The sequence below is a fragment of the Thamnophis elegans genome, chromosome 7, assembly GCF_009769535.1.
Source record: "Thamnophis elegans isolate rThaEle1 chromosome 7, rThaEle1.pri, whole genome shotgun sequence".
In the NCBI taxonomy this organism is placed as follows: domain Eukaryota; kingdom Metazoa; phylum Chordata; class Lepidosauria; order Squamata; family Colubridae; genus Thamnophis; species Thamnophis elegans.
Genome location: NC_045547.1, coordinates 43,059,310 through 43,072,441, shown reverse-complemented (window position 1 = coordinate 43,072,441; position 13,132 = coordinate 43,059,310). Strand labels below are relative to the sequence as shown.

Below are 13,132 nucleotides of genomic sequence, written 5' to 3'. Positions count from 1 at the left end.
AAAAATATAGATCCTCCTCCTGAAAGTCTTAAAATCATCTACTGAATTAGGTTATGTAATTAGGAAATTCTCAAGCATTACAATGTGTGAATATAATTTTTAGCAAAATTGGCACTATTTCATTGCTACTATGTCTTTTATGCTTTCCCTTTTCAATTTATATGATGATTATAGTGGTACCTTGGTACTCATCATTAATTGGTCCCCAGAAGCAAAATGAGTACCAAAAAATAAGTACCAAACATATTTTTCCCATATGGAATAATGTAGTGAATCACAAGGCAGCTGACACTGACAAGTTCTAGTATGTGCATCATACTGGAATTAAGACATCATACAGACATCACACTAGAATTCTTTTAGTGAAACATAGAGATTAATAAAGTGTAGAACTTAGAAACACTCTCTGAATGACTTGGTTAGAGAAGAGTAACTAAATTGTGAAAAATGTACCCCACCTACAATAGGGATAGTGTAGCTTGGGGCTGATTGAGGCTAAATAACCTCACATACCACACTATACCACTCACAAAACCCAAGACAGTTAACGTTAATTGTCTCTCCACCTTTAGCAGCCTTGCTACATTTCTTAAGGCAGTCTATCCCTTTTTGCAAAAATTCTTTACAAAAAGAATTTAAAAGAATTTATATTGGCACCGTTCTCATAAAAATGAAATTTAAAGAACTTCTAAAAAGTGAATCATTCAAAAATATTTAATGTCATTTGAGGCCTGACTTCTAACTTTGGTAAGTCCAGAATCAATTTAGACTGCAAAAAGTTGCCTAACTCACAACTTACAGCTTCTTATTTAACACAATCTCTGTTACAGGTTGCTTAGTTATAGAAAATCCATCAGGTAAGTTGCGTTTTATACTGTGTCTAGTCTGATGATTTGAAATGTGTGATATATATTGGTATAGTTATTAGAAAAAGTTCCAAGCTGTGTATAAATCATAAAAGCATGACCAATTGCATGGTAACTGGAGAAATGCTTTCTCTCTCTCTGGGGTGAAGCCTGCATGTCTGTGTTTTAGCTTGGCAAGTAATATAGGGATATTTAACTCCTAGGGGTTTAAAAACCATGTCATTATGGGAATGAAGTCACTGCTATATTTTATGTATCTAAAGCCCTGCATTGTATAAAATGGTTTCTGTGTGACAAAAGAAGCATTATCTGCTGGATTTGAACTGAAGGGTGATTTTACAAATGTACATAAATATCAAAAGATTGCCTTTGGGAGTAATCACATTTGTAAAACAGTTTGTAGACAACAGTTGCAGGCTGTCAAATAAATAGTGTAAAATTTAAGATGGGATCCTGTTATTTAAAAAATGTTCCAAATGTAAAATAAGTCTTTTCTTTTTAATTGTTTTATGTGCATAAAAATGATAGGTTAACTTTCCAATAGAAATGTCTTTATTTAAAACCCCAAATTATCAATTTTCCTCTTTTATTTCAAGGCCAATAGGCAAGAAATGTTTTCTGCAACATGTTGAAGATCTGTGCACAAATAACAACATCAAGTTTCAGGAAGAATTTTTGGTATGTTATCAAACAGTTCTCACAACATGCAAAGTCTCCACTTGTTTCATGTGTCATATTTGATGTACTTTGATCATTAGTATTCAGTAAATAGTTCGGGCACATTTGATATTTTCACATGGATAGCAGTGTTATATACATATTACTTCTCATTCCATTTGATCAGAAGAGTTCATACACCCATCCTCCTTATTCCTGCTACAGAAATCTTTCCCTCACGGCTGCTTGCATTCAAACAAAAAATGCAAGCTATCCATTCTATATTCTCTTAAGAAATATTCCTTTTTAGCTGACTTCCTAACATCTGAATATATTCACAGTATGCAGTATAAATAATTCAAGTTAAATCTTTAATATGTCGTACTCCAGCATAAGCATACATGAAGTCTTGTGGATCAAACTCTATTGTCCTCGAAGGCAGTGGGATTCTTTCTAAAGATCTGCTGGGAAACAAAAGCCTTGTAGCAATTGGTTGACCACTGCTGAGCTAGATTGGCAGGACATTGATTACATTGCAGTAAATGCTGGGCTGAAAATTTCTTCCAAATCTCGTTATTCCCATTCAGTTTATTTTTTTAAAAAATCAGTTCATCCTTCCCTTTCTCCCTTCTTTCCTTTAAGTTTTACGGTTCTTAACACCTATTTTGAGGTTGCTCTGTCACCCATATCCATCTATAATTTTCCCTCAAGCAGCCCGAAGACTCCTTGACTTTGTGCTTTAATTAAATATCAGAGGAACTGAAATTTGAAAAATGATTTAGATCAAGAAATGTGGGCAGCTTGAAAACTGCAGAGGGAAATATTATAATAAACTACAACTACCTCCTCCACTATCACTTAATAAAGGATTTGCTAATTCTAAGGCAACATGAAAATGAGGTAAAAGGTCTGGTGTATCTTGATACAGATGAAAATCATTGTGAAAAAGGAAAATATATTTTGGCACAGTATTAATTGGAAGTGTTCATACTACTATACTTCCTGTGTACTTTTTTTTTTTTTTTGCTGAAAACAAGAGTAACCTAAAAGTCATAGCAACATATATATTATTTTATAGGAACTCCCTAAGTTTCTTCCAGATCTTGCATTAACTGATGCCGATCTTCCTTGGAACAAATCTAAAAATCGTTTTCCAAACATCAAACCATGTACGTAGTTGTTTTACTAATTATATTTTTCTGAAATTAATTTTTAAATACTGCCATGTCAAAATTGCTTATATCTTTTTGATTATACAATCTGATGGAGAAAGCCATTTCTTTACTTATTTTCTAAAGAAAAATATTTGTGTAGAAATCCCAGAATTTTATTTTTGTTATGAAGTAGATGAGAGATGTGTGAATTTATTGTGTCTTCCATTGTACTATCATCTCTGCAACAGTCTATTATATCTCAAGTAAAGGGGATAATAAAGGAAGTCCTCCCATGGGACTTTCTCAGATTAGGCAGGCGGAGAGTCTATGGATTAGTAAAGAGATCTGAAGCAGCAGATTGTGCACTGCAGTTGCAGAACAGGAAATAATACAGCCTCCTGGTTTCTTAGCTTTGTAATATAATCCATCCTAATTATTCTTCTTGGGCTGTGTACTCTGGAGTAAAATAAAGTTATCTAAAAGTGCTGGATCCATCTCTGGATGTGCTCACTTTTTCTTTGGAACATGATGATGCTTTCTTAAGATACTTGTAAATGTGGTATGTAGCTGATCCAGGAAAGATCAGAGTAAATATATAGAAATTTAGAAATCCAGGATAGATTTTATCACAGGAGTCAGGAGTCTGTCTCCCTCTGTAGTCAACACTGCTTCATTTTTCACTTATTAAGAAAAGAAATGCTATTATTATTTTAAGCATTAGCTGTGATGTGAGATGGGGACAATGCATTCTTTGGTTAATGTAGCCACATTCTGTGCTATTAAGTGTTGAGAACAGCTGCTACTATCTGCTACTAGTTCAGGAAATATTCTGTGCTCAGGTTAACCTGAGCTAATATACCTAAAGCAGTAGCAGAATGCATACTCAGAGTTTATCTCTTTTTGGACATATACTCAAAACTCTGTTCTTCTATTGCATTATTTGCTAGCATATGCATTCAGCCAAGATTCAATTTGATTTTGCAATTTAGTTTAACTATTCAAAATCAGTTTGAATTAATTTTGTTCAACGATTACATGAAATAAAGGTATCTTTATACAAGTAGATCATCCCAAGGAATCGTGAGTTAGATTCAGATACCTGCTTTAATCCAATAATTGAATAGATTCAAATAGGTTATTTGATTGAATCGTCTTCTAATTAAATCTTTGTATAATTCTATTATTTCTGCCATTCCAGGATGCTTCATAGTAATATTTGTTAATATGTGTTGCCTCGGATATGTTCTGTTGGAAACAAATAACATACTCAATTTTGAATGTGTTAAGGAGAACTAAATAGGGACATAGAGACATGTATATATAGATTTAATTTAAGATGGGAAAACCAGCACAGAATTCAATTTTCCTTCCCACAGGCCCATGTGTTTGTCTCTGTCTCACACACGCATGGACACACACATATCTTTTTCTTTCAGTGTGTGAAGAGACAAAAGTTGTAAATTAAAATGTTTATCTAAAAGTCTTCTTCGTTAATTGGTATATTGCTTGATTCTGTTAAACTCAACAATGGTTTTAATGGTTAAAAATAAAACTGAAATAAAAAATAAAATGCATATTATATATGCATATATGTAAAGAAATGTTTATAATTACAAGTTATTTCAAGTATGATGTTAGCCTATCAATAAATGTCATCTTTTCTAAAATGGTTTATCTGTATGTGCAAATATGCATATGTACATAGACTGTTATCTACCTATCTATCCATATATTCAATCACTGAAACTTTGGAAAGATGCTTTGATTTAATTTCTTTTGCACAGATAATAATAATCGAGTGAAGTTAATGCCTGATGCTTGTGTACCAGGATCTGATTATATTAATGCCAGCTATGTATCTGTAAGTTTATAACCATTTTAAATTGTAACTACATTTTTTTCCATGCCACTTGGTGATTTAGAAAGAAACATATTTTTATGGAAAAAATGCATGAATTTTCTTTTATTCTTTCTCTGTATTACAATATAGTTACAGACTAATTTCAATCATCCTCATCAGATTTTTATTTTATTCATTTGGTTCATATGGAAAACAAAAATAGCTTACTGTATACCTTGAATTATACTATAATTTATATTTCAGTTTTCAAGAAAATGTTCCATGATCGCCTGTTCCATCAGTTCACAGAATATTTTACTTCTGCTTTTAAACTCCAGTATGATTATCATATTTCAGCTAAACACCTAGACTAGTTGTCTGGTATATTTTAAGCTCTTGGAAGGCAAATCCTTCACTTTAAGCTAGGAGCAGACCACTCTGGATGCATGCAGGAGAAAGATAATCATAATGGGATATACTGTGGAATTTGTTTTCTTTGTAAGATTCAATACTGCAAAGACTATGTGTGTAGAGAAATGCCTAATATTTATTTTAATTTTTTTCTTAATTCCAAAAAATGTATTGTTGATTTTGGATTGCAAGTCATTCAAAAGAACTAAATAACAAATTTTTAAATTTTAGTTTCTAACATATGTTGTGTTTTTAGCATCAATTTTTCTGCAACAAAAGAGAATGTATGTGGCTGAGCATTGAACTATGAAGTTTTTGGTATTCCTTGAGTTTTAATTGTTTGCTTGCAGATGTTTATTATCTAACTAGTACCATTAGTGCCTTACACTTTAGAACTGAAATCTACAGGATTGGACCAGCTGTTATGCTGTGTCCTTAACCAACACAATATTTTGAGAATTTGGAAGCTACATTCCCTAGATACATCTCTAGATACTTATAGGTCAAGTGGTTCACAATTATCTGTGAGCTACTAGTTTTACAATTATGAAACAGATAATACAATACAATACAATAGCAGAGTTGGAAGGGACCTTGGAGGTCTTCCAGTCCAACTCTCTGCCCAGGCAGGAAACCCTACACCACTTCAGACAAATGGCTATCCAACATCTTCTCAAAGACTTCCAGTATTGGAGCATTCACAACTTCTGGAGGCAAGCTGTTCCACTGATTAATTGTTCTAACTGTCAGGAAATTTCTCCTCAGTTCTAAGTTGCTTCTCTCCTTGAGTAGTTTCCACCCATTGCTTCTTGTCCTGCCTTCAGGTGCTTTGGATAATAGTTTGACTCCCTCTTCTTTGTGGCAACCCCTGAGATATTGGAACACTGCTATCATGTCTCCCCTAGTCCTTCTTTTCATTAAACTAGACATACCCAGTTCCTGCAACCATTCCTCATATGTTTTAGTCTCCAGATAGCAAGGAAAAGCAATATTAATATTTACTACTTGATGAATTCAACTTATGGATGCAAAATATTTGCTTGCCTTGGTTTGTTGTTTGTTGTTGAAAACCACAGTTTTAAATAACATGCTATACAAAATGGACGCCAGTCACTAATGTAGCTTATCAGAGTGCAAACCTTATACACAAAGCAAGATGTGAAGAATCAGGAACCATTCCTCAGTCTGTGTTCCTGTGTGCTGGGGGTGAGGGGGGAGAAAACTTCATGGAATATTATATATTTACTTTTAAATGATATAATGTGTAAAAGGAAATGCTATATATTTGAAAACATATCAAATTAAGAAACAAACTGACTTGTGAATGTAGCAATTCTACCTATCTTTTTACTAAAATCATATTATTTTCTATATTTCTTTGATGTAGCAAATGGTAAAATTTAAGATATCTCTTTTGTTTTGTTTTATTACAATAGTGATTATTTCTTCTGTTTTGGAGGTTGAGCTTTTTGCCATTTGATTGTTCTAAAAAAATCTGCATTCTGTTACATCTAATAGTTTGTAGCTCCACCTTAAACAAATAGGAGAACATTTAATATGAAATACAATCAATAATTGTATAATTATTACCTAATAAAGTACTCAATTTTATACAGCAGACATATTTTACAACCAAGCCAAATTTTAGTATATGCCATACATTTTCTATCAAAGCGAGTTTATATCAGAAAAAGATGTTAAAAATTAAGTATTACATATATTTCAATTTTTACCCAAAGTTCAATTTCCCCTAATTGGTAAATTGATTTTGTCCCCATTGTTACAAAATTTCAAGTAATGTTACATCTCTAATTTTACCATGGTGATTTTCTATGCAAGCTTTGTAGAAATGTAATTTTCAAAAATCCCATTAAGGAAAGAAGGCAAATCTATTATAGAACATAACATTTGAAGAGACAGGTGTTTTGCAATATGTTACGTTTTGCAATATGTTACAGATTTTGGGGAGGGGGTTGTGTCGAAAGCATCAACGTGCTTCTGTGGAAAATAATTTGCCAATGATATCATTGTTGCCTGGGGGATGCCCAGGTAGGGGTTCCTTTCATGTCCCTGTGACGTTGCCCACCAAAGTGGCAGATGGAGATGGAGCGTGTGATGTGACCTTACCCCACCCCACAGCAGCAACAAGTTTTGAACAGGAGCCTGCTGATGGGCAATGCAGCATTCTAACCTCGGGAACCACCACGGTCCTTAGATTTTAGATGTTTAATATCTAATCATCACCATTTTCTAAACTATATATATAGAAATCCAAGGAATGTAGACCAGTTAATTAATAGCTATTAGAAATATGTATTGTATTCAGGGAGTATTCAAGAAGAGTAACTTTTAATATCTACATGCAAGAAGACATGTTCAATATTTTACTGAATATATAGCTTAATATGATCTTTCCTCTCTTTTTTCTTTAGCAATATGTACTAAGTTTCATTTTTACTTTAGGGCTATTTATGTCCAAATGAATTTATTGCTACTCAAGGACCATTACCAGGCACAGTGGGAGATTTCTGGAGAATGGTATGGGAAACAAGAGCAAAAACTGTTGTTATGCTAACTCAGTGTTATGAAAAAGGACGGGTAAGTTACCAATATATGGGTTAAGAATGCATTTGAAGACTCACTATTATCATACATTCATTAAAATAATGATATGATTTTATAAGCCATCATATTGCACCCTGATTGCAGATAAGATGCCATCAATATTGGCCTGAAGATAACATTCCAGTTACCTTCTTTGGAGATATAGTGATTACTAAATTAGTGGAAGATGTTCAAATAGACTGGACCATCAGGGATCTAAAAATTGAAAAGGTAGGAATAGATTTTATTTAAACTTCCATATATTCTGTGAAAATTATAATCTCCAGCTGTAATGTCTGACAACACTTCCTTACTCTTGGGATCATTGTTTAAATTTCTTGATTAATATATCTTGGTTTTTATGATTCCCAATATTGTGATGTCATCAGATTATTTTCTGTAAAGTTAGAAAAGAATATTTAGATATTATTTTGCCTTATCCTGCTGTTGTACTATAGTAAAAAAAAGCCAATATATTACAAAACAAATATGAGTGTTTATTTTCTGGGAAATTGAAATCCAAAGAACAAGTTATGAAAGTATATTCATCACTATAATATTTTAATTTGTTGGCATTTCAAATCAAAAACAGAGCAAATCACTAGCATTACCCAAGCACAGAGGATCATAACAAAGGGAGGAAATGTCCATTAAGTTAAAATATCACTTAATAATGTGATGTCAAATTATGTTGAATTATATTGGCTGTGACTTTTACAGATGCTTTACAATGCCCAGTATGTCAGTTCAGTTGACAGTAACTTATGAACAATATTCAGAAATCTGATCTTTAAGAATCAGTAAACTAGGTGGCTTCATTTCTGTAATATTCCCAGTGATTCTATGATGTTATTGATTCTTGAATTCTGTATCAAGAGTCAATTGTAGTTTGTCCTATTAACAAAATCAAGACATTGAGGTACAAAATTAATGTTCCATTCCAAGTAGTAATTACTAGTTGAACTGCTTATCAGGCTGCTGTAAACAAACATTTTAGCTATTTAGGGGTACAATACATCTTAGATGCCTATCTTCTTAGGTAACAAATATCTTAATAGAGTGTCACCAAAAAAATCCAATTGTAGTTTATCCCAGTATGAAAGGCCTCTCAAAAGGTAACTAAATACTATTCTAACTAAAAAAAAGGTACTTTTCTTTGTATATCTTAACAGCATGGGGATTGTATGATGGTACGTCAGTGTAATTTTACTGCCTGGCCTGAACATGGAGTACCTGAAACAAGTGCATCATTAGTCCACTTTGCAAAGCTGGTCCGAGGCAGCCGATCACATGACAACACACCCATAATTGTTCACTGCAGGTAAGCAGATTTTTAACAGATCTCATCATGTTAAATAATGGGATTAGTTTATTAGAACAGAAGCAATGGACTGAATTCCAATACGGAGCACAGAATCTATGTATAGATTAAGAAGATTGACATTTGTGGTGAAACCTATTTAATATACAGCAACAGACATATTCAAGAGTTCAAGGTTTCAAGTGCATAAATCACAGATTGGTAATAGATGTATAATGAATTAGGTATAATACTGTAGTTACCATTATAGTAAAAATCTTAATATAGAATATAACATTTACCATAAATCTAGAATTGTATCTAAGTTAAAGAAAAGTTCCTTCTGTTTTGAGTACTGTATATATTATAGATAATACAACGAATTTATATGATGAAAAGTAACATATCTCCAATATAATACTTACCTAAGAATAATTATTTTGCAACAATGTTTAATCAAACTGTAATCTGGTTCATTGTAGTCATGATTGTTTCCATTAAAAGTGCCAGATATTTCCATGTGTGTTTCCCCTCTACTTCTTATAGTGCTGGAGTTGGAAGAACAGGAGTTTATATTGCCCTTGACCATTTAATACAGCATATAAATGACCATGATTTTGTGGATGTCTATGGACTTGTAGCTGAACTAAGAAGTGAAAGGATGTGCATGGTACAGAATCTGGTAAGATGTTTTAAGATACATGCGGTGGCTCAGTTCTCAGATTGCAGGTGATTTCTCAGAGTATAAGTAACTCTTGTTTTTCTCCTTCTCCCTCCCTCCCTCCCTCCCTTACTCCCTTGGCATGGGGGAGAAATATTATGAGGTAGACTTATATACATATATCAATTTTGTTTGGAATCCACAATGTCACTGAGGTATGAAATAGATATTTATTTCTATTTGTATCCATCTTTGAAAGTCTTAATGTTTTTAATCCAGTGAAAAAAAGAAAAGCAAAAAAATAATGAAATAATGTTAACAACAACTGGTGACAGTAATGGTGTTCTTATGGTAGGGGAAGGAGCAAAGTAGCTCACATGGTTAGAACACTGGGTTGACAATTAGCAAGTCCATGTTCAAGACCCAAGTGCTGCTGTTTGTGACAGGATGAGCTTCAATCTTTCTCTCTAGATCCTCTCTACCTAGCAGTTCGAAAGTGTGAAAACACAAATAGATGAAATAGGTGCCATTTTTGTGAGCACATTAACAGGGACATGAATGGAGCCCCCAATTAGGCATCCCCTGGGTGATGGTGATGTCATCATCAGCCAATCCTTTCAACCTGGAAGCGCCTTAGGGGCTTCGGACACAAATGCGATGGTAGGAGAGCACTGAAAATAAAAGGAACCATTTATTGTTAAAGCCAGCACTTAATATAGATAGAGGCAGGGAGGCTTGACTGAAATATATATAGACTTTCCTCCCAACTTGCTAATGTCAGAAACAACACTCAAAATAATCATTTGTCAAAGTTGTATGTTCTTTGCATTAAGCACATCACAGAAGTAATAAATATGTTGCTTGAGGATTGTTCCTCATGTAAAGTGCATTACCTTTAGAAAATATATGTCTGGAGAAAACTTATATTAACTAGAAAGGTGAGAAACTTTGCTTCAGCCCTAAAATAATAAGCATTGGATCTTCTGAACCTGTAAGCCAATCAGAAGCCACCACTTTGACCTTTTTCTCTCTCCTTGTTTTAAGCATATGGGGGGGATAAGTAGGAAACTGAGGACCCTTCCAATCTGAGGAATGTTCCAATCAATAAAGGTGCCTTGATTTAACTAAAGTCTCGTTCTTTGCTTGGTGGTGCTTGTTTGATGAATCCAGGAAAATCCTCTATGAATCCTGGATTCATAGATCACATTATACAAAACAATACTAAACCCATGTTGCAAGATGATTGGACTTGATTTGGAATCCAAGAGGATGTGCTATGTTAAAATATATTAAAATATAGCACTGTTTATTATAGCTCAAATCAGGCCCAATCAACTTACATGAGTACTTCCTTAAGGTTTAATGGGTTTGGCATAGTTTTATTTTTATTCACCTGGAAATTCAAATTGGGAGAACATTGTTATTATAATATACCTAGAGGAATGGTCTTCAAAATTTCAAAAACCAAAATAAAAATTTCTCCAAGAAGATTAATTTTTGTGAGACTCTGAGACATTATCTTATTTACATGTGAACACCATTGTGATAAAAACATGGTCCTCTCATCATGTCCCAGCCTCATCCTGTGTTCTTCTTCATTATATATCCCTTTGAAGAAGCTGCAATAAGACATGTGATCTGACTAGAATGGGTTTCAGAAGAACCACCAAATATGAATTAGTTGTAAGAATGTTGCTTTTTCTAAAAGTATCCCTATTAAATTCAAAAATTGCCTCAAAACAAGTTCAGGTTAGCAACAAAATATCTCTGAATAAATCTTAATCACTTTAAATGTCATACTTTCTAGGCACAGTACATATTTTTACATCAGTGTGTTCTGGATTTGCTGACAATCAAGAACAACCAGCCTCTATGTTTTGTTAACTATTCAGTTTTGCAAAAGATGGATTCTTTGGATGCAATGGAAGGTATATAAATGTATTTTATCAAAATTATTTTTTGATTAAAAAATGGTAGAAAATTTATTTGTCACACATTTGAAAATTATGAGAAGCATTATTTATATTAGTTTATTTGATGTTTTTGTTTTTAACTTTTTGAATAAAATGAAAGGCAATGAAACTCATGAAATTCTATAGTTTTCTTCCTAACCTAATATTTATTCAAACACATGGTTTTATTCTTGCTCTCTGTATGTTTTCCACAATATGAAGTCTATTACCTTATCGTATCATTTTTTTTCTTCCTTCAAAAAACTGGGAGCAAAATCTCTTCTAATAAATTTCTTTAAGTGACATCTTTATGATCTGATAATTTTTGGCCATGTTGTCCTTCATCAATATCCAGATTTCTACTGTTAAGATAATAAATTACCATATTTTTTGCTCCATAAGATGACCATAACACGCATCTAGGTTTAGAGGAGGAAAACAAGAAAAAAAATATCTGCCTCTGCCTCCTAGCTTCCATCCAGTATTCATCTGGCAAGTGTTCTTACAGCAAACAGCCTGGCCAGCTGCCTCCGCTGGGGAACTCTGGAGCCTTTGCCGTTGAGCAGCTGATCGGTGGTTGAATTGGCCTCCTGGAATACTGCTAATTAGCTGTTCCAGGTGGCAGGGATCGCTGCCACCATTCAACACTGCTGCCTGTCATCCATATTCACTCCATAAGACACACAAACATGTCCACTCACTTTGGGGAGGGGGTGCATCTTATGGAGTGAAAAATATGATCTTTCATTGCACTATTCATGGAATTGTCCCCAGATGTATCTGTCAACTCCCAGACCTAATAAAAATACTTTGCCATTTGGACCCATGATTTTGCCCTTTTATCTTATTGGTGATCTATTGGATACAATTCTTGACTTAGTTCTACCAACCTCATTTTTCAGATTATCACCCTATTTTTCCTCTTTGCTTCATTTCTTATATTTTTACTCAAAACACAAAATGTTTGTTACATGCCCTTTGATATCTTTTTATCACTAAGTACTTATGCATACTTTTGTTTTAATATAATAGAGCATATATTGGATATAGAGTATAGAATGTGTGTGTGTGTGTGTGTGTGTGTTTGTTTGTGTTAGAATATAAACCACAAGTTGAAAATAAGAAAACTACCTTGATGGTTATTTAAAAAAACATTAAGTAGCTTATTCTTCCATTGATAATGGAAGCATAAGAAATCCATGTAATATATTTTAAATACTTACTAAACCTTCTGTGTAATTTAAGATTAATATGTAGAAAGTTCAACCAGTGTTCTCTTTCTTTTTCAGGTGATGTGGAACTAGAGTGGGAAGAAACTACTATGTAAATACACAGATTAAAATGCATTCCATTTCAGGAAACATAGGCTTGTGTTCATGTTGATGTTGTTTCACAATAGGGGCCAAAATATATCCCCATCATACAAATGATTATAAACAAAAATATTTTTGTAGCAAAATAAAATTATAAAAGTTGTTTTCTATTTCATGTGCCTTCACAAATAATATAAATTATTAAATTATAATTTTATACTGAGTAAAATCTGATTAGTATAATACAACTGTACACAATAAGAACAATCCAGCAATATACATTACAGTAAAATACACATTGCAAGATATTCTCAGTGGTTGTTCATTTATATTGTTTCTCTACCTTTTTCTAACAATAGCTAATGTAATATTGT

The 13,132-nt window shown here is 33.1% G+C and overlaps 1 protein-coding gene across 1 annotated transcript in view; it reads left to right on the top strand.

The window, feature by feature from the left end:
• Nucleotides 1-12,772, top strand: part of PTPRQ (protein tyrosine phosphatase receptor type Q) — a 79,076-nt gene extending 66,304 nt beyond the window's left edge. The window contains 10 exon segments of the mRNA XM_032221175.1: nucleotides 831-857; nucleotides 1,463-1,544; nucleotides 2,602-2,692; nucleotides 4,462-4,538; nucleotides 7,392-7,526; nucleotides 7,638-7,763; nucleotides 8,705-8,853; nucleotides 9,379-9,514; nucleotides 11,301-11,421; nucleotides 12,735-12,772. Coding sequence (XP_032077066.1) covers nucleotides 831-857; nucleotides 1,463-1,544; nucleotides 2,602-2,692; nucleotides 4,462-4,538; nucleotides 7,392-7,526; nucleotides 7,638-7,763; nucleotides 8,705-8,853; nucleotides 9,379-9,514; nucleotides 11,301-11,421; nucleotides 12,735-12,772 — 982 coding nt within the window.
• The last annotated feature ends 360 nt before the right edge of the window (nucleotides 12,773-13,132 follow it).